Raw genomic sequence first — 21,652 nt, forward strand, 5'->3', positions numbered from 1 at the left:
TTCGCGCGGGGGGGCACCCTGCGGTGCGCCTCGGCTGGCGCCTAGCAGCTGACTGAGAACTGGTGCGGAGCAGGGGAATCCGACTATTTAATTAAAACAAGCATCGCGAAGGGCCACGGTGGGTGTTGACGCGATGTGATTTCTGCCCGACACTAAAAACAGGTCAAACTGAGGAGGGCTTGTTAAGTTATCTTGACTCACGCAGTGTAACTTGGCAGGGACAGCACAGAATAGCATTCAAGTGCTGGTGTTTCATTTGTTGCAACACGGTGGATGATTGAAGATGTAAAGGTAGGTGTTAAGGAGAAAAGGGCTAGCTGCAGTTGGAAGAAGTTAGCTAGCTAGAAGGCTAGCTCTTGGGGCTACAAGCTCTCTAAAAAGAATGTGGAGCAAATTACTCCTTAGATTTGGCTACGAATAGGCCTGCTGCAAGTGCAGGAAGGTATTACCAAGGAAGGAGTCTTTAAAAAGACTGTTTAAAAGCAATGAATATCTGTGACATCGCCCCCCCCCCCCCTATCAGCTGTGTTCAAGTTCTGCATGGAACGAATCCAAGGTGTGTCTCAGACAAAATAGCTTTCAGTTCCTGGACTATTTTTAGAGCTGTTTTTATTAAAAACTAATTTTCAGTTTCATTTGAAGAAACTTGTGAGACTTGTTTCTCGTAAGAGGTGTCTGTTGATTAGAGCAATTATTCAGAAACACACCGAGCCACAGCAGCAGGATCCCAACCAGTGTCTCACCCACAAGTGAAGAGCTCCTGCGGTGTCCCCCATTCACTACAGTTACTGCAGAGTGAATGAACCTGCTGCCTGTGGCTCCTCACCCCCCCTCAGCTTCCTGGTGCTTCGCTGCCGGTGTGAACAGCCCAATTGATTAACATGGGTGTGGAAAGTAGGCGCACAGCTTTTCGAGGCAGTTTGTGGTGCTTCTGCCTCTGTTGTGGCCGCGGGGTTAGAGGACGATGGTGTGATATTACTGCATTGGTTAAAGTGTGTATCACGTCATGATTAGTCAGCCTCTTGTGGCGCCCTCTCTGCATTTTGCGATCTAGGCAACCGCTAGGCAACCTCCTATGCCAGGAGTCGCCACTGATCTACAGGAATGTGTTGTTGCAGTAACGTTGGCAGTGAGGGAAAGTTGACTGTCAAGTGTCACACACAGGTTCCTAGCAGGTTGATGCTTCTTTCTTTTACAGACAAATGAAAGTTACGTTTCTGTGTGCGTGTGTGTGTGTGTCAGTTTCTCTACACAAATGAAAGTTAAGTGTCAGAAAGTGAAGGTTCGCCTCAGCTCGCGTCGCGTCACCTCGTGAGCTCCATATAACGCTGCTCAGAAATCAGACGTTCACACAGCTGCAGAGTCAGAGGAGACGAGATGAGGTGAGTTCATTTCATTCATGATACTTCATGAACATTAATGATCCTTTAAGTCAGTGACAGTGTTTGTTTCATTACATCATCTTGTGTATTGACCTTATTAATAAGCACTGACATTCACAGACATAACTGTGTCTGTGATCATGTTGATATGACAACTTTTATTTCACACGATAAACGGTGCTGAAAAGATTTGAAAGTTCTATCCATTCGCTGGCATTTGTGAATTCCTTTTATTTCTAATTCTTTATCATAAAGTTGATGGTTAAACTTTGTCAAAATGGTGTGTTAACATCATCTTAAGAATCATTTTTAAATGTATACGTCGGCTGTAATTGATAATTTGATATTACAAATGTATTACTGTCTAATACTGGCATCAGCCCAGGGTCTGATAAATATCAAAGGTTGAGTAGGTGGTGGGTGTACTGCCTGTCTGGTTACAGCGAGCGGCCGGCCAACATTGTGTGTAGCACAGGTTACGCATGCCTGTCAGTTCTTTTTTTTTTTTTTTTATGACTTCTCAAAAGCCAAATTACAGAAGTCACACAAGGCAGCACTAAAAACAAATGAGACATGAAATTCGTTAAGTTAAATATAATTAAAGTAATATCAGGATCTTGAATCATTGTTATTTTACTGATGAATGAATCCTTTTGTCAGAACTTTTTTTATCAACTCACTGATGATGTGTTTTAATGTTTATAATTAATCTCCCATCAGTGCTCAGAGTGAAATAACCCTGGAGGGCAGACTGGGGGTGCTGCAGTGCCACTTCACCTGGGATCTGGAGCACGACAGGAAAACACTTTTGAGTATCAAGGACTGGCTGCAGGACATTGGCACAGAGGAAGGATGCAAGTGGCGTGGACACATTTACAACCTGCAGGGGTACGTCCACTTCAAGCTGGGGTCCATTGAAGAAGCCAGGAGTTTCTTCAGCAGAGCAGCGGGGACCTTCAGGAAGATGAGAGGAGCAGAGGAGGGTCCCTGGCTGGTGGTGACCTACGGGAACCAGGCCTGGCTGCATCACCTTCAGGGAGAACAAGAAGAGAGTCGGGCTTATCTGTCAAAGATCGACGGCCTGATGACTGAGGATCCATCGCAGGACGAGCTGCACCCGGAGACCTGCGCTGAAAAGGCCTGGACTCTGATGAAGTTCAGTGGAGAACAGAAGCTTCTGGCGGCTGATTACTTCCAGAGAGCCATCCGGATGCAGCCGGATATGGTGGAGTGGCAGACCAACCATGTGTTAGCGTTACTGTCCAAACAAAGCACAACAGAGGTCGAGGCAGACATCATGGAGAAGCTGAGAAAAGCCAGGGAACAGGATCCAGAGAACCTGTACCTCGCTGCCATTTACCTCCTGCAACTTGCTAAGAGAGGACAAATAGACCAAAGTGGAGCACGTGAGTTAGCCACAAAGCTTCTGAGAAACCCTGTCAGCAGCTACAGTGGAATCAAACCTTTGATGTGGTTTTACAGGACCTACACCTCCTTAGACGAGGCTGTGGCTTTGGCAGAAGAAGCTCTAAAGCTACATCCGGAAGAACGTTATCTGAAAAGTTGTGTCGCACTCAGCTACAAGTGGAAGCTCTGGGAGAATTACAGTGACCCAAGTCCGAGCCTGATAGAGAAAGGCATCCGTGCCTATGAGGATTTGCTTTCTCTTTATCCTGATTCCTCATTTATGAAGAGAATAGACCTCGCAAATTATTACGCAATGTCAGAGAACACCAAGACCAAATCTGAGAAGATCTTCCAACAGCTGCTCGTAGAGGATCTGGAACCTGCTGAACAACAAGCCTTCTTCAACAGCTACGCAAAATATCTGTACTACACTCAGCGGCAGCCTAAGATGTCAATCCAGTATCACATGAAGGCGGCGGAGATACCAATCAAGTCCTTCTTTCAGGGGAACAGCATCAAGCTTCTGGAGAAGATCAGACACAGAGAGTGCAACCAAGATGTAGACAGGTTTCTGTCCAGGCTGAAAGAATCTCCGAAATAAATCCACCAATTCAGGGGAAAGTAACTTTAGAAAGTAGATTTATAGATTCAGTTGTTGTGAACACCGTTGATCACATTTGAATTAAGCTTGTATTCGTACGGAGCCAGATCACAACACAGTGACTGACAGGGAAAAGTCGTTGAGTTTGTTTTTCAACGTGAGGAAATGTTTGAGTTTAACGACATGTAGCTTGAGAATGTTCTGATGGTGATGATAATGTATACGTATTGAAACGTCTTCAATCTAATTTCTATATCTGTAGAATACCTGTTCAATTGTTTTCAGAGTGGTTGTAATATTGATGTTAATAATAGTGATGCATATATAACAGTAGGTTTCAGGTGTGAAAGATTCATACATTATTATTAGAGGAAGACAACATTGAAACATATTCTTAAAATCCATATCCAGTGGAAACTGGCTGCAGTCATCATGTGTTGCTGATGTGGAGGAAATGTTTGCTTGCTCCTTTAAGAAACAGCTTGTTTGTAAAGTTTACTGAACAGAACAGACTGTGTATTAAATTCACTAATGTTTTGAGTGAGGGAAATTTAACTCTCTAAAGTGTATTTCTTAAATTGAATGTTAATTGTTAATTTGTAGTATAACCTGAATATATTAACAGGTTTGCATGCAGTATTTCAGCTGTACTAATGCTATTAAACACTTTGTCTTTAATTGTGTCTCGTGTTTCCCTGAAAGAAGTCTATGAAAAAACCACAACTTCTAAAACCTGCTGCTATCAATATTAAATATGAGAACTTCATGTTTCCACAGGTCAAATCCTAGGTTTGGATTTTAAAAAGTGCTGGTTCACACTTTATCTCACACTTCCACGATTTCAGTATCTTTTGCTGTAAATCACTTTCTAGAAAAGGCCGAGCTGCTGAAGCTGAAGAACCTGACCAGGAGCTGAATCAACAGGAAACCTGGATGTGTAATTTGTCAGTGAATCCGTGAGTTAACAAACACAAATTCATCTGCAGAATGAAACACAGCTTCGTTAGTGTGAAGTGAACGAGTGGAGAGCGACGAGAGAAGAAGAAACATTCCTTTAACAGCAGATGAGAGTTCATACACAGACACGATACTAATCCAAAACATTTCAAACAGCTGACCTTTTTTAAGAGATGAACATTTTCCCCATTTATTTGAATGAGCGATTTAAATTGTGTGTCAGAACCTCCAAGTATTCATATTCCATTCACAAAATGATGTCACTGTGACCTCTGACCTCTGATCAGTTTATCTTTGACTCAAGAGGCGTTTCTTCTGATAACACGTTCATGAGGGAAGAATTAGTTTCATCTGAGACCTTTGACCTCCAAGTGAACATTCATGAGACGGAATGAAAATCCCTCTGTTCGGACTCGGGAATCAAACTTCCACAGACTCAGGACCAATCGATCAGAATCTTTATTAACTCAATCAACAGAAAATGTTTGCAACAAAACCAGTCCCTACACTTACAGATGTTTTCATTGATGGCCACAGTTTATCCGTGTTTGGGGATTTTTCAGAATGAAGCTGAAAAGCTTCACACAGACTCAGAACGACACGACCATAAAAACAGAAGTCACGTTTCATACAAGGCTCCGAGGGAAAAAAAAAAAAAAAAAAAGTAAAAAGGAGGTCACTCGTTTCTCCGACTCTTCTTGCGACTCTTTTTTGAACTATTGTGACGAGACACACACAAAATCTGTTTTAGTGCAAATATTTAAAGGAGTGATTCACACTTTATCACCGATAATAAAACACACTGGAGGAGATCCTGATGATCTTAACCTTCTCACCTCTCTGGAGACTTTGAGTGGTGATGTCGGTGGCTTCTGTGGTGACCTGGTTCACAGCCAAGAAAGCAACCATGATCACATATTATCATGAACATTAATGATCCTTTAAGTCAGTGACAGTGTTTGTTTCATCACATCATCTTGTGTGTTGACCTTATTAATAAGAATAATGTGAATTAAAGCAGCACTGACATTCACAGACATATCTGTGTCTGTGATTATGTTGATATGAAAACTTTTATTGCAAATGAGAAATGGAATTGTTTAAAACACAATTCCTTAAGATAATTATAATTGAACTAAATCAGGATCTTGAATCATTGTTATTTTACTGTTGAATGAATCCTTTTGTCAGAACATTTTATATCAACTCACTGATGATGTGTTTTTATGTTTATAATTAATCTCCCATCAGTGCTCAGAGTGAAATAACCCTGGAGGGCAGACTGGGGGCGCTGCAGTGCCACTTCACCTGGGATCTGGAGCCCGGCAGGAACAAACTTTTGAGAATCAAGGACATGCTGCTTGACATCCGCACAGAGGAAGGATGCAAGTGGCTGGGACACATTTACAACCTGCAGGGGTACGTCCACTTCAAGCTGGGGTCCATTGAAGAAGCCAGGAGTTTCTTCAGCAGAGCAGCGGAGACCTTCAGGAAGATGAAAGGAGCAGAGGAGGGTCCCTGGCTGGTGGTGACCTACGGGAACCAGGCCTGGCTGCATCACCTTCAGGGAGAACAAGAAGAGAGTCGGGTTTATCTGTCAAAGATCGACGGCCTGATGACTGAGGATCCATCGCAGGACGAGCTTCACCCGGAGATCTGCGCTGAAAAGGCCTGGACTCTGATAAAGTTCAGCGGAGAACAGAAGCTTCTGGCAGCCGATTACTTCCAGAGAGCCATCCGGATGCAGCCGGATATGGTGGAGTGGCAGACCAGCCACGTGTTATTGTTAGTTTACATGTCCAAACAAAGCAAAACAGGGGTCAAGGCAGACATCATGGAGAAGCTGAGAAAAGCCAAGGAACAGGATCCAGAGAACCTGTACCTCGCTGCCGTTTACCTCCTGCAACTTGCTAAGAGAGGACAAACTGACCAAAGTGGAGCACGTGAGTTAGCCACAAAGGTTCTGAGAAACCCTGTCAGCAGCTACAGTGGAATCAAACCTTTGATGTGGTTTTACAGAACCTTCACCTCCTCGGATGATGATGGTGATCATCAGCTGATTGGAGGAGAGAGGAGAAATCAGTGCCACATGCATCGGCAATAAAGTCTGCAAGGCTGGGAAACATGTTGCGGTTTCAAGAACTGATGCGACCATGCCAGATAGCAATTTTTTGCGTGAAGGCATTCACTCTATCAGCGAGGAGAACACCGTTAGATTCGTGGCCATGCAAAGACAGGTTAAGGCCATTGAGCCGGTCAAAAATATCCACCAAATAGGAGAGAGAGGCATATTCTTAAAATTAGGGGTGCACCGTTATGGAAATTCTTGGCCGATACCGATACCGATATTTAAAATAACAATCTGGCCGATAGCCGATACCGATATTTGTTTATTTTCTTTTTGTTGTTATTCATTCACCCTTTTGTGCCAGAAAAATAATTAAATCGTTATTTAAAAGCACTATTTAAAAAATGTTCAGCCCTTCATCACTCTTATCTTTTAATGAGCACAAATTGAATCAGATTTATGAAACAATCTTTGATTTAACTAAACTTTATTTAACAGAGACATATTATGCCCATTTTACCGCAAGTTGAAATGGTTCCTCGGGATATTAATGAAATGTCTGTAGCATATTTTGGTCAAAATACCGCAAGGATAATTTATAACAGCACCTTTTTACCCTGTCTAAAACAGCCCTGTTAAAGTATCATTATAGAGAATGCTCTTCTCATTGATTTACGGTAGCAGTATTGGCCTTTTATTAGATGTGTTACGGCTTCTGTGTGTATGACGTATGTTGTCAATTTCCTTGTTACCTCTGCATGAGACGGATGAATAGAGCCGATGCACATGAGAATAAAGTACTTAAACAGACGCTACGCTCATACTTTTTACACCAAGTTACACTGCGTGAGTCAAGATAACTTAACAAGCCCTCCTCAGTTTTACCTGTTTTGAGTGTCGGGCAGAAATCACATCGCGTCAACACCCACCGTGGCCCTTCGCGATGCTTGTTTTAATTAAACAGTCGGATTCCCCTGGTCCGCACCAGTTCTCAGTCAGCTGCTCGGCGCCAGCCGGAGGGTTCCCCCAGCGGTCGCCGTAGCTGAGGTGATCCGCGAGAAGGGCCCGACACGCGTCCAGAGTGGCCGCCGCTGACCGCGTACCCGGTCCCCTCCAACGGCCCGCCTTCCGTGCCGGCGGCACCAGTGACGCAGTTAGGCGGCACCGGATGAGGACCGTGCCGCACACTGAGCCTCCGGCGGCGCGGAGAGGAGAGCGACAGAGCGACTGCTCCCCCAGCCGCGGCACGTGCCCAGCGGTTTTACCACAAATATGAACATCGGCTAATGATATCGGTGAAAGTCAAGTTTATTACCGATAAGCCGATATCAGTTAACGAGGCGAATATCGGCCGCTACCGATGTTCGGCCTATAAATCGGTGCATCCCTACTTAAAATCCATATTCAGTGGAAACTGGCTGCAGTCATCATGTGTTGCTGATGTAGAGCGACGAGAGAAGGAGAAACATTCCTTTAACAGCAGATGAGAGTTCATACACAGACACGATACTAATCCAAAACATTTCAAACAGCTGACCTTTTTTAAGAGATGAACATTTTCCCCATTTATTTGAATGAGCGATTTAAATTGTGTGTCAGAACCTCCAAGTGTTCATATTCCATTCACAAAATGATGTCACCGTGACCTCTGACCTCTGATCAGTTTATCTTTGACTCAAGAGGCGTTTCTTCTGATAACACGTTCATGAGGGAAGAATTAGTTTCATCTGAGACCTTTGAACTCCAAGTGAACATTCATGAGACGGAATGAAAATCCCTCTGTTCGGACTCGGGAATCAAACTTCCACAGACTCCGGACCAATTGATCAGAATCTTTATTAACTCAATCAACAGAAAATGTTTGCAACAAAACCAGTCCCTACACTTACAGATGTTTTCATTGATGGCCACAGTTTATCTGTGTTTGGGGATTTTTCAGAATGAAGCTGAAAAGCTTCACACAGACTCAGAACGACACAACCATAAAAACAGAAGTCACGTTTCATACAAGGCTCCGAGGGAAAAAAAAAAAATAAAAAAGTAAAAAGGAGGTCACTCGTTTCTCCGACTCTTCTTGCGACTCTTTTTTGAACTATTGTGACGAGTGTGATGGAAATCTGGAGATACAAGAGGCTGGAAACAACAAAGTTATCTACGTGTATTTAATAAGGGGGTTTCTGCAGAAAGGATCAACACAGGGAAACCACAAGGGTCTCAGAGTGAGGATGAAGAACAGTCAAAAACACAGATCTTATATATGTAGCAGGATGGGCCTTTAATTAGTGCTGCAGTACCGGCCCATCACGGTTGGTTGCGCTGTCTATAAAGGTGAGTGGTTGTGCACTGGGAGCCCTCTTGCCTTGGAGCTCCAGACTGCCCCGCCTCCTGTTATCACCGCACCTGGCCGCCTCACCTGGTCGCCTTTTTTTAGCTGGGTCGTGCAGCTCGCCGTTGTTTGGTATGTAGTAGTTGTTTGCGTCTGTGTACCTTCTAAACTTTGCACAAGTCCTCAACACTGGCTTCCATCCCTCAGGCAGTTCCGGGTCTTCCTTCTCCCGTATCGGCCCCAATTGTAGGGCATGCGAGTGTTTTCCTCCTCTGCCGGTTGCAGCGGGGAGCGATCAGCTGATCGATCGAGTTGCACGTAATTGTGCTGATCGATCGAGTTGCACGTAATTGTGCTGCTCGATGCAAGCGATCCCCTTCCTCCCCTTTGATGTTCATTCAACTCCTGACGGTATGTGGATAAGATGACGTTAACTCAAGTTACCACAGTTGTTGTTCAGCTTCTAGAACAAATGTATTTTTCTATGGCAGGGTTGACGTGTGTGTGGGCGGTTTCTGCCAGCACGTTTTTCCCCCCCTCTTCACGCTGCTGTTGGCCGGCTGCTGTTTTGCCCACTGGCTTATATAGCCAACACATCCATCCTACTCTGCATCTCCTACTGTGCTGTACCTACCACCGAGTATGGTGACTGCTGCCTCATCCTCAGTCTCATCTTAATCTATTCAGTTAACCGACTTCTAACTGATCTTATTGATGATATTATTTGTGTTTTGTGGTTTGCTTTGCATGTTTTTGGTTTAATTCGTTTTCTTAGTTATTTTGGTTTGGCTTAATTGCTTTACCTATTTATTTGGATTTATCAGTTTGGATAAATCTCCATTACTTTTGATTTAATTTCTTTGTTAGTTTTCTTTTGTTTGCATTTATTGAGTTTATTTGCCCTCCCTTATTTGTATTTTGTGTTGTGTGTGTGTGTGTGTGTGTTCGCTTTAGTGTGGTTGGGTGAACATATTTTATTGCGAAGTCATGTTTAAAGATTGTATATATTAATTAAAAGGAATTGAAATTGTATGTTGGACCCAGTCTCAAGCTTTCATTAGTAATGAACTTGTGTGCTTTAACTTTAAGGTTAATCTAACTCTCCAGGTGAAATTCCTGGGGTGGCGTTGCTGGCAATTTGTCACTAGTTCAACTAAAACTTCATCTTATTGAAGCCTTTAACGTCGAATGCCACATTTGGCGTTGTTGGCAGGATATTTACTTTTGGAAAGCAGAGACGTGTGGTCCAGTTCCTTTATATAATTTGTTTTGTTTATTTTAATAGTCCCCAGGGTACATATTTGATGTAGAGGTTTTGAATTGTGTTCAGAGGCAAAACAGCAGCTTGGCCTTTCGTGGTCCGCAGAGTCCCGGTGAGGATCCAGTTGTGGGGTTGTTGTGTTCTAGTCTGACTGTAGTGTTAGTTATGGATGTAGAGCTGCAGGAGTTGAGGGAGCTGGTGGCGCAGTTAAAGGTGGACAATGAGAGGTTGCGGCAGGAGCAGGCTGTGGCCGTGCCTGGTCCTACTTCGGAATCCTCCACTTCTTCTGTGCCACCTGTGGCCCCTGTTACTACTAGGAACCCCATAGCAGAGAGGCTGGTTTTTGTGCCAAGGGATAGAAAGTGTCCTATGTTCAGGGGAAAATCAGGGATGGGGTTGAATGAGTGGCTTGAGGAGGTTCAAGCCTGCATGCGGGCGCGTCACTTATCCACATCTGAGCAAGCCTTTTTCTTGTTTGATCATCTTGAGGGTGAGGCTCGAGAGGAGATCAAATATCGGTCTGTTGTGGAGAGGGAAGACTCAGCTAAAATCATCTCTGTATTACAGGAACTGTATGGGTGCTCAAAGTCTTATGTAGCCTTACAGGAGGCGTTCTTCTCCCGACGGCAACAAGAAGGGGAGACACTGCATGAGTTCTCCCTCGCGTTGTTGAGCTTGATGGCGTCGGTGAAAGGAAGTGCACCTGGTGGGATGACGAATGCAGACGTTTTGCTGCGCGACCAATTTGTCGAGCATGTTTTGGACGGTGCCTTGCGTCGCGAGCTGAAGCAGTTGGTCAGGAGGCAGGCTACTGCTACTTTACTTGATGTACGGGGTGAGGCGATCCGGTGGGAGCGGGAGGGTTTCCCTGGGGGCGGGAGGGGTCGGAGTCATTCCGTCCCGTCAGCTTTTGGTCTCCAGTACGGGGTACAGAGTGGCTCCCAGGGAGCAACCACTTCACCTCAGGGACAGGAAATGGTGGAGATGAGAGAGATGTTAAGGTTGCAGCAAGAACAGCTGAACCAACTTACCCAGAGCATCGCCACATTGCAGCCCTCTCATCTGCGCCGCCCTCCACCTCGTCGTGGCCCTGTTATATGCCGGCGCTGCCAACAGCCAGGTCATTACGCAAGCGATTGTGATGGCGTTCGGGTTTCTGCTCGCACACAGTCTTCTTTGCCTGGTCGTCAACCGTCTAACGGGCATTTTCATCAGGCCCAGGAGCCGGAAAACTAGCACCCGCCGAACTGCAGAGCCACAGTTCGGGGGGGGTAGCCACTGGCTCGGAGGAAGTTCTTGAGCTGATGTCGTCTTGCCCCCATGTTGCCGTGGACATGGGTGGAGCTCAGGTTCTTTGCTTGGTAGACACCGGTTCCATGGTGTCTACAGTTACAGAAAGCTTTTTCCTGCAACACTTCCAGCCTTGGGGGCATGAGAGGCTACAAGCTTGTAATTGGCTGAAGCTCAGAGCAGCCAATGGGTTAGACATCCCCTATGTTGGCTACCTGGAGTTAGATGTCGAGCTCTGTGGCACTTCGGTGCCGCGGTGTGGGGTTTTGGTGGTCAAAGATCCTCCGGGAGCGGTGTCTGCTCAGGTTCCGGGTATTCTGGGGATGAACATTATTCATCGATGTTATCAGGTGCTCTTTGGACAGCATGGTCTGGCTTTGTTCAATTCGCTCTCTGTATCAGATGCACCAGAGACAGTTACGCAGGCACTACAGAAGTGTCATCAGGCCAGCAGGCAAGCCCCTCAGCACGCAGCAGGCCAGGTCAAGGTTCGGGGTGGGAAGGCATGCCGCATCCATGGTGGTACGATGACAATAGTTACAGCAACATGCTCCGAGCAGTACTCGGGTACTAGGGTGTTGTTTGAGCCTTCGGAGTCTGGCCTACCTGCTGGGCTGCTTGCTTCACCTGCTTTGGTTCGGGTAGTACGAGGCACTGCGTACATCCCGATCGTAAATGTTGGCTCCACTAGTGTTTTGCTGTACCCTCGCACTGTGGTGGGCACCTTGGATGAAGTCCGGGTTGTCAGCATGCCTGCAGGAGTCACCGAGACGCCAACAGAAGTCGCCACCGTGGCTTCCCAGGCCACGTCTGAAGTCGTGCCAGATCGAATTGGGGCTCTGGACTTGTCAGCCTTACCAACTGAAGATCAGGGTAAGGTTCAGTCCCTTCTTAGGCAGTACAGCTCTGTCTTTTCCTCCCATGAGGGAGATCTGGGATGCACCAACCTGATCAGCCATGACATCCCGCTCTTAGACAAAGTGCCTGTCAGGCAACGCCATAGGCGCATCCCGCCGTCCGAGTACGAGGTGGTTAAGGAGCATATTAACCAACTGCTTGAAAATCAAATCATCAGAGAGAGTAGCAGTCCTTATGCTTCCCCAATTGTCCTTGTGAAAAAGAAAGACGGCAGTTTACGCATGTGCGTGGACTACCGCCAGCTTAACAACAAAACGCGGAAGGATGCTTTTCCCCTTCCACGCATCGAGGAATCTTTGGACGCCCTGACAGGTGCCCGCTGGTTCTCTACTCTTGACTTGGCCAGCGGGTACAACCAGGTCCCGGTCACAGAAGCAGACAGGCCCAAAACCGCCTTTTGCACCCCATTCGGCTTATTCGAATGGAACCGCATGCCCTTTGGGCTTTGCAACGCCCCCAGCACTTTCCAGAGGCTGATGCAGCGAATGTTCGGTGACCAACAATGTCAATCGTTGCTCCTGTATCTGGATGACATCATAGTCTTCTCTTCCACGGTGGAACAACACCTGGAGCGGCTGGAGATTGTACTGGGACGGTTGCAGGAACAAGGCCTGAAGGCAAAGCTAAGCAAATGCGCGTTCTTCCAGCCGGAGGTGCGGTATTTGGGCCATGTGGTCTCTGATCAGGGAGTCTCCACCGATCCCAGCAAGCAAGAGGTAGTTGCCAACTGGCAGCCTCCCACCACCATCGCTGACCTACGCTCATTCCTTGGTTTCGCCAGCTATTACCGCCGCTTTGTGGAGGGGTTTGCCAAGTTGGCGGCCCCTCTACACAAGCTGGTAGCAGAACTAGCTGGTAGGAAGTCTAGGGGTGTGGTGCGAATAGTGGCGGAGCATTGGTCGGATGAGTGCCATCGCAATTTTGAAGCGTTGAAGACCAAACTTACCACTGCACCTGTGCTCGCCTACGCCGACTTCTCCTTACCGTTCATCCTGGAGGTTGATGCGAGCTATGGTGGCCTTGGAGCTGTGCTCTCCCAGGAACAGAATGGGAAGGTCAGACCTATAGCTTATGCTAGCAGGGGGTTGAGGCCCACAGAGCGAAATATGTCGAACTACAGCTCCATGAAATTGGAGTTTTTAGCTCTCAAGTGGGCTATGTCAGAAAAATTCCGGGAGTACTTGCTTGGTTATAAATGCATTGTTTACACCGACAATAATCCCCTCAGTCACTTGTTTTCTGCCAAACTCGGTGCCACCGAACAGCGTTGGGCAGCACAATTGGCAGCTTTTGATTTTGAAATAAAGTACCGCTCTGGGAGGAGTAATAAAAATGCTGACGCTTTATCTCGGAAACATCCACCTGGGCCAAATAACCTAGAGGAGATGTTTCCTGGTACCTCAGTTCCTGAGCCCTTGCGGCAGGTCCTGCAGCGTGAAACCACTCCCGCCAATCAAGCTGCTATTGCTGCTTTGCCCCATCATGCACCTTCTGACCTCCAGGCACTTCAACAAGCTGATCCTGTCCTTCAGGAGGTTTTAGCATTCTGGGGGCGGCAGCAGACTCCCAATTATCAGGAGCAGAAACACTTGTCTCCTCCTGCACGGACCATTATAGGTCAGTGGAACCGGCTGGTTGAGCAGGAGGGTGTTCTCTTCCGGCGCATCTTCCGTCCTGATGGCGCCGAAGCGGTGCTTCAGCTTCTGCTGCCTGCCACGTTAAAGCAAGAGGTGCTGTCTCAGGTTCATCAAGGGCATGGGCATCAGGGTGTGGAGAGGACATTGGAGCTAGTGCGGCAAAGGTGCTACTGGCCAGGTATGTCCTCAGAGGTGGCACAGTGGTGCAGAGAGTGTGAGAGGTGTCAAGTTGCTAAGGACACACCCAGACCGCCTCCCAGTTTCATGGGGCATTTGTTGGCTTCGCGTCCCAATGAAATCTTGGCTATTGATTTTACCTTGCTGGAACCCAGCCACAACGGGTTGGAGAATGTATTAGTCATGACAGACGTTTTCAGTAAATACACCTTGGCTGTTCCTACCCGAGATCAACGAGCCCCAGTTGTTGCTCAGACTTTGGTCTCTGAGTGGTTCTATAAGTTTGGCGTTCCTGCCCGTATCCATTCTGATCAGGGTCGCAACTTTGAAAGTTCCCTCATTCAACAGCTCTGTGTACTTTACGGTGTTGAAAAATCTCGCACCACTCCATACCATCCCGCCGGTAACGGCCAATGCGAACGCTTTAATCGCACTCTCCACAACTTATTGCGTGCCTTTCCTGCATCTCGGAAAAGAGATTGGCACTCTTGCCTGCCACAGGTGCTCTACTCGTATAACACCACTCCCCATCAGTCCACCGGCGAGTCTCCATTCTACCTGATGTTCGGGCAAGAACCCAGGCTGCCGGTTGATTTTCTCTTGGGTAGAGTCTCAGACCCTGTGGGTGGCGAGGTCCATGAGTGGATCCAAGAACATCAAAACCGGCTCCAGCTTGCCTTTGACGGGGCCCGGGAAAGGTTGAAGGTGGCGGCAGAGCGCAGGAGGAGGAATCATGATAATCAGGTTCGGGATGACCCACTAAAGGTGGGGCAGTTGGTGTGGCTGCGCGATCATAGTGCAAGGGGGCGCCACAAGATACAAGATCTGTGGGGCCCTGTGGTGTACCGAGTCGTAAAGGCACCCCGAGAAGGTGGTCCAGTGTACACCATCGCACCGATGGACGACCAGACCAAAGTTCGGCAGGTCCATCGAACACTGTTGAAAGCCGTTGCTGGAGCTGCCCCTCAGGGTAGTGCATTGCCCCATTGTCCACCCCCTCTTGACCGGCCTCGGTCAGAGGATGAGTTGCCGTTTGACGGAGACTTGTTTATGTTGGGGCCGGAGACCCCTGTTGCTGCCCCTGCTCGCACAGCCGTGGTGACTCAAACCACCCCTCGGTTGTTGCTCCCACCACCTGACTCTGCTGGGTTAGAGTCGTCAAGCGCTCCCTCTACTGCAGTGGCAGATCCACCCTCCGTTTCCCTGGCCGTTCCATCCACCAGTTATGCTGGTGAAAGTGAAGTACGCCGGTCAGCCAGGTCGACGGCTGGCCAGCACCTAAACCTCTATCACCTTCCGCGACCTGTAGGGAACTTGGCATTTGGGGCTGCAAATCCCCCTGGTCCAGTGTCAAATGCCGTTACTGCGCTCTTTAGGCCGTGGAGTTAGTTGGGTGATCCTCTGGATCAGTTGTTCCATCGTCGGGACGACGATGAAGTCGATGGGGGTAGAATGTAGCAGGATGGGCCTTTAATTAGTGCTGCAGTACCGGCCCATCACGGTTGGTTGCGCTGTCTATAAAGGTGAGTGGTTGTGCACTGGGAGCCCTCTTGCCTTGGAGCTCCAGACTGCCCCGCCTCCTGTTATCACCGCACCTGGCCGCCTCACCTGGTCGCCTTTTTTTAGCTGGGTCGTGCAGCTCGCCGTTGTTTGGTATGTAGTAGTTGTTTGCGTCTGTGTACCTTCTAAACTTTGCACAAGTCCTCAACACTGGCTTCCATCCCTCAGGCAGTTCCGGGTCTTCCTTCTCCCGTATCGGCCCCAATTGTAGGGCATGCGAGTGTTTTCCTCCTCTGCCGGTTGCAGCGGGGAGCGATCAGCTGATCGATCGAGTTGCACGTAATTGTGCTGCTCGATGCAAGCGATCCCCTTCCTCCCCTTTGATGTTCATTCAACTCCTGACGGTATGTGGATAAGATGACGTTAACTCAAGTTACCACAGTTGTTGTTCAGCTTCTAGAACAAATGTATTTTTCTATGGCAGGGTTGACGTGTGTGTGGGCGGTTTCTGCCAGCACGTTTTTCCCCCCCTCTTCACGCTGCTGTTGGCCGGCTGCTGTTTTGCCCACTGGCTTATATAGCCAACACATCCATCCTACTCTGCATCTCCTACTGTGCTGTACCTACCACCGAGTATGGTGACTGCTGCCTCATCCTCAGTCTCATCTTAATCTATTCAGTTAACCGACTTCTAACTGATCTTATTGATGATATTATTTGTGTTTTGTGGTTTGCTTTGCATGTTTTTGGTTTAATTCGTTTTCTTAGTTATTTTGGTTTGGCTTAATTGCTTTACCTATTTATTTGGATTTATCAGTTTGGATAAATCTCCATTACTTTTGATTTAATTTCTTTGTTAGTTTTCTTTTGTTTGCATTTATTGAGTTTATTTGCCCTCCCTTATTTGTATTTTGTGTTGTGTGTGTGTGTGTGTGTGTGTTCGCTTTAGTGTGGTTGGGTGAACATATTTTATTGCGAAGTCATGTTTAAAGATTGTATATATTAATTAAAAGGAATTGAAATTGTATGTTGGACCCAGTCTCAAGCTTTCATTAGTAATGAACTTGTGTGCTTTAACTTTAAGGTTAATCTAACTCTCCAGGTGAAATTCCTGGGGTGGCGTTGCTGGCAATTTGTCACTAGTTCAACTAAAACTTCATCTTATTGAAGCCTCGAACGTCGAATGCCACATATAGGAGGATTTAGGGCTGTCCTTCTGAACCAATCCAGGAAGGATACATGGGTGGGGGAAGGAGAGGAATCTAAACATTAGCAGCTGATTCACATGTGTTTCCTTAGGTGATAAGAAGACATCCACTCCTTCCTTTGATGGGTAATAAAGTAACAAATGGTCTCAAACGTATTTCAACACTAACAGTTCCGACCATAAAACAGCTCAAGTCTTAAACATTTGGTGTATGTAAATACAAGTCATAAAAGTCTCTTACAAGGCTGCAGAAACTTACTATCCAAATACAAAATAGTTTGTTAAGCATATTTAGTAAATTTTTCTACTACATTTCCCTCCTTTTTGTCATTTATTGACAACTTATGAGAATGAAAAAATCAAATACATCAATTCACCATCATCATCCCTGTAGTGTCAAGCAAACTGCATTTGTCGCGAACGGTATGCGTCTTTAAAAGGGAGGAAGGAATGATAAGAGCAGATTACACAACCACACAGTAACATCACATTCTTTATCACTATCAAAGGGTTCTGGGGAGGAAACCCCTCAGGGAGGGGAAACACATCTTATATTGTCGTCACTGTAGATCTAATTCGTGTGTCATCTGGCAGAACAAACCATAGGGACACAGTTGGCATTCCCCATAAGGCCCATGGAGGCTACAGTAACCAAACTGTGAGTATACAGGTGCAGTGTGGGGGAGACATACGTGCGAATAGAAGTATGGCATGTTCAAACGAGCAAACACTTTCTGTAGCTTCAAAGGAAAACAAATCATCATATCGCACAGGATGCTTGAAACCCACAAAAAACGAAATTCGTATCAAGCGTGTCAGCGGGAGATCGCTGTCATCATTATTGAGAGAACAGTTCCTCTACTGCCACTTAGACCCAGCTGACTGGAGAGGTCAGTGTTCCATTTGTCGTCCTCTCGGCGGTGTGTGTATCATGTGATTTTCTGAAGCAACTATTACCAACAGCTGTGCTGGTCAGCACTGCCCCCTCTTCACCGATCTTTCGCTTTACTTATTCAGTGTGGGTGCAGCAGTTAGAATTTCCGGTTCTGGGACTCTCTTGCAGTGACTGGCATTTCCTTGTGATACTGGGTCATTATTAGAGGTGTTAGCATCACATTTACATACAGCAACATGTTTGGGGAGGAGGATAGCATCAAGCATCTGAGACACTAGAGCATGATTTGCAGTTGGTTTGCCTGCTGATGTAAGGTATTCTCTGTGTTTCCAAATCGTGCCAAAATCATGTACTACACCATATGCATATCTACTGTAAGTGTAGATATGAACCCTTTTCCCCTTAGCCAATTTGCATGCTTCAATGAGAGCAGTGAGCTCTGCTGCCTGTGCAGACAGGGAAGCAGGGAGTGGTCATGCAATCAATGTATCATGTGCTGTAACCACAGAGAAACCAACTTGATTTGCTCCTGTGTCTGAATTGCGAGACGCTGATCAATCCACAAACAGTTCAAGGTCTGGATTCTGCAGTGGTGTTTCCTGTAAATCTAGTATGGAGGATCAAACTTCATTTATTGTTACTACACATTTATGTTATTCACCATATCCTTCTGTTGAAAGAAGAGTAGCTGGTTAAAAACATTACATCTTTTCACAGTGATATTAGGCATTTCCAACAGAATAGCATGATAACGAATCCAGCGTGCAGCAGACAAATGAGATATCTTTTGTTCCAACAAAATCAAAGACATAGCATGTGGTACCAACAGGTACCACATGGTTAGGGTCAGCGTTGACAACTTACAAATTTTAGATGAATCGCAAATCCTCAGGTTGTGTTTTATCAAAAATACTCCTCACCGGAAAAAATCGGAGTGTGCACAACTGAATCCTTGCAAGGAACAATTACACCTGCCCTCAATAGAGAGTTGAAAACTGGTGTAATAACATCGATGGCTTTCTGTTTTATTAGATATTGTCAGATCATGGTGTGATAACCACAGGTTCCAGGTTTCAATTAAACCCACATCATGATTACCTTGAGCCCTTGAAATGTTGTTTGTATAATCTAAATATGCATGTGCATATTGGGCTTCTGTACGTGTGTCTGGTACCAGTTAAACAACCTTGAAAGTGTGAACAACAGATGTAAATCCTTTTCTAAACAATTTCAAAAATAGATTTTACCTAACCACAGGATCTGATATTTTTTCCCAAATGTCAGCATTGACAAATTTTTGTATCCATGGTCCCAAGTCTTTCCATTCATAATTTTTGTGTTTGACAGCAAGTCATGTGAGTGTGAACCAGGAACTTCAAAAGGAGAGCATCCTCTGAACATCTGTGAAGGAACTGAGAGGGTGACTTCAGAAACAGCACATCTATGTTCATTCCAGAACATGAAACTTAGTGTTAAATTATCTTTCACACAACTTTCTCTAAACCATCTTTTCTCAAAACCTGCATCTCTCCCTTTGTGTTTGAGTGCAGTGTACATCTTTTGGATGTTCTTAGTATGACTGAATGTGCCTTGTCCACTAGATCGATGTGACAATAGATGAACAGAGCTTCCATTCATACTCACTTAACAGTGAATCAGCATTACACTTAATGCACGTGTAAATCTGTAGTGGATCCAGATCAGCCGTTCGGATCACTATGACTCCTAATGGGTTGGAAACTATAAAATATCCAAAAGATACTTTACATCTCTTCCCATCATGTTAATTTGGACAACATGAGGATAGCAAAAAATTAACACTTGAATTTTTCAATGATGCCTCATATTATATTATATTATAATATCACCTCATATTAAGGGAGTCATGAATTTTCAACCACGGTGCTTCCTGAATCTAACACAGATCTAACAACTCATTCGCTCATCTTAGGATGTGTGTCAAACATATCACTGTTGATGACTGAATGTGTTGCTCCTACAACAACAAGGAATATATTCTCTTTCCCTAGCACTGTGAGTGAGTGCGTTGGCATACGAACATATACATTTCATTAATATTTATCATATGTTCCTATCAGTAGTTTGTGTTTCTTTTCTAAAAAAAAAAAAAAAAATAAAAAAAAAAAATGTACTTCCCTGATAAGTGTTTGTGTTGGTGTGGTGCATTCACCCTCTTGATGTGTGAAGTGTTCCTCACGGCCTCATTCTGTGTTCAAAGCTGCTGGTTCCTCCCTCTCCTCCATCCCCGCCTCGGTTCAATCACCTTGTAAAGTTGCTGTTTCTTCGGCATTTTTTTTTAGTTTTGCCCAATGTCCCTTCTCTCCACAGAGAAAACAAATGTCCCAATCATCATTCCACGTGCCGTCTCCTCTCCTTCCTTGAAATCCTCTTCTTCTGCATCCGCGATGTACCTGTGAACATTGTCAGTGAGGCTTTATGCAGATCAGTGTCTTATTTCTTCTTCTTCTTCGCATGAACTGCATGTGTTTTTATTAAGCTCTTCCTGAGTCCCACTTGATGCCTGTACGTTTTAACAGGCTGGCAACATCAGGTCACTTCAACAATTCGCGATTTGGGCTGGATCCTGTCCCAGTCCATATTGCCTGCTTGTCTGGTGCAAGGTGAAGAGAGGAGTTGCGGGTCTGGAACGTTATTAGCTGGAAAAGGTTGTTGTGGAGCCTGGGCTCCTGGCTGTGGAACATCCGCTTCTGGTGGAGCCTGGTGTTGTTCTGGTTGTCTTCTTGTCGGCGGGGAAGAGTCGAGGTTGGAAACCTGCATTTTGAGACACTGAGACATTTGTGAGGTGTTATCTGTCCCTGCCAGTGTCTGTTTTCTGTCCCTTTGATGCAATTTTCTTTCTAACCACATTCCTTACACGAAAACTCCCCCCAGCTGGAAACCACATTCACTCATCCATACTTGTATCAGACTAAGTACTGTGTCACCATAGTTCCTTCGCATGAATTTCACATAAGGATTACTCAGATCAGTTCTATTATCCAAATCTTATTTTCTCATTTACCTATGTAAAGATTTTTTTTTATTTTAATTTAAGTATTAGTTAGTCTTCATCAATCTCCTAAACGCTATCTTAAGGAGCAAATATAAAACTTAGTAATATAAACATCGTCAAAATAATGTTATACCTCCTATATTATATTCAATAGTAATTTCCTTATAATTACTTGGTTACTGTTAGTTTCTCAATTCATCTCTTCTTTTTTTTCTTTTTTTTTTTTTTTTTTTAAATACACTTTCAAATATCCTGCCTCACCAATACAAATCATAGTGCCTTAAAGAAGTTCTCTACATAGCGCGCTTTTCGAGACTTGTTTCACACAATGCAAATACAACTCAGTATTATGTCCTCTCTGTGGTCGTGTTATTTAACAAACTCGTTCTTAAAGTTACCTCGTCAGTCTACCTTCCAGGTTTCTTCTAAACCTTGGTTAAAAATTTACAGGGCTTTCACCTGTCTTGAGGATCCCGTTCCTCTTAGACCAACTTCTCCGTAACACTATGCTTTGCTTGGTATATATTACACTTGAAATCTCAGATTCTCACCAGATAGATCGCAGCGCTGAGACGATCCGGGACTCGGGTCTTAGTCCCTGCATCTCACCCGTATGGGGAGGTTAAGGTTGGAAACTATTTTTCCAAGAGGATCAGTCAACCGCTGACCCGAGTCCAGATCCTCCCAGACGTGCGATCCCACTTCTGACACCAAATTGTGATGGAAATCTGGAGATACAAGAGGCTGGAAACAACAAAGTTATCTACGTGTATTTAATAAGGGGCTTTCTGCAGAAAGGATCAACACAGGGAAACCACAAGGGTCTCAGAGTGAGGATGAAGAACAGTCAAAAACACAGATCTTATATAGGAGGATTTAGGGCTGTCCTTCTGAACCAATCCAGGAAGGATACATGGGTGGGGGAAGGAGAGGAATCTAAACATTAGCAGCTGATTCACATGTGTTTCCTTAGGTGATAAGAAGACATCCAC

The 21,652-nt window shown here is 45.5% G+C and overlaps 1 protein-coding gene across 1 annotated transcript; it reads left to right on the top strand.

Moving 5' to 3' along the window:
• The first annotated feature begins 1,247 nt into the window (after positions 1-1,247).
• On the top strand, positions 1,248-4,068 carry LOC128426785 (interferon-induced protein with tetratricopeptide repeats 1). Its single transcript, XM_053413827.1, has 2 exons — positions 1,248-1,382; positions 2,103-4,068. Exons 1-2 carry the CDS (start codon positions 1,378-1,380, stop codon positions 3,388-3,390), a joined length of 1,293 nt encoding a protein of 430 aa, XP_053269802.1. The 5' UTR covers positions 1,248-1,377; the 3' UTR covers positions 3,391-4,068.
• Positions 4,069-21,652: the final 17,584 nt, after the last annotated feature.

This window comes from Pleuronectes platessa, chromosome 21 (assembly GCF_947347685.1).
Source record: "Pleuronectes platessa chromosome 21, fPlePla1.1, whole genome shotgun sequence".
NCBI classification, from domain to species: domain Eukaryota; kingdom Metazoa; phylum Chordata; class Actinopteri; order Pleuronectiformes; family Pleuronectidae; genus Pleuronectes; species Pleuronectes platessa.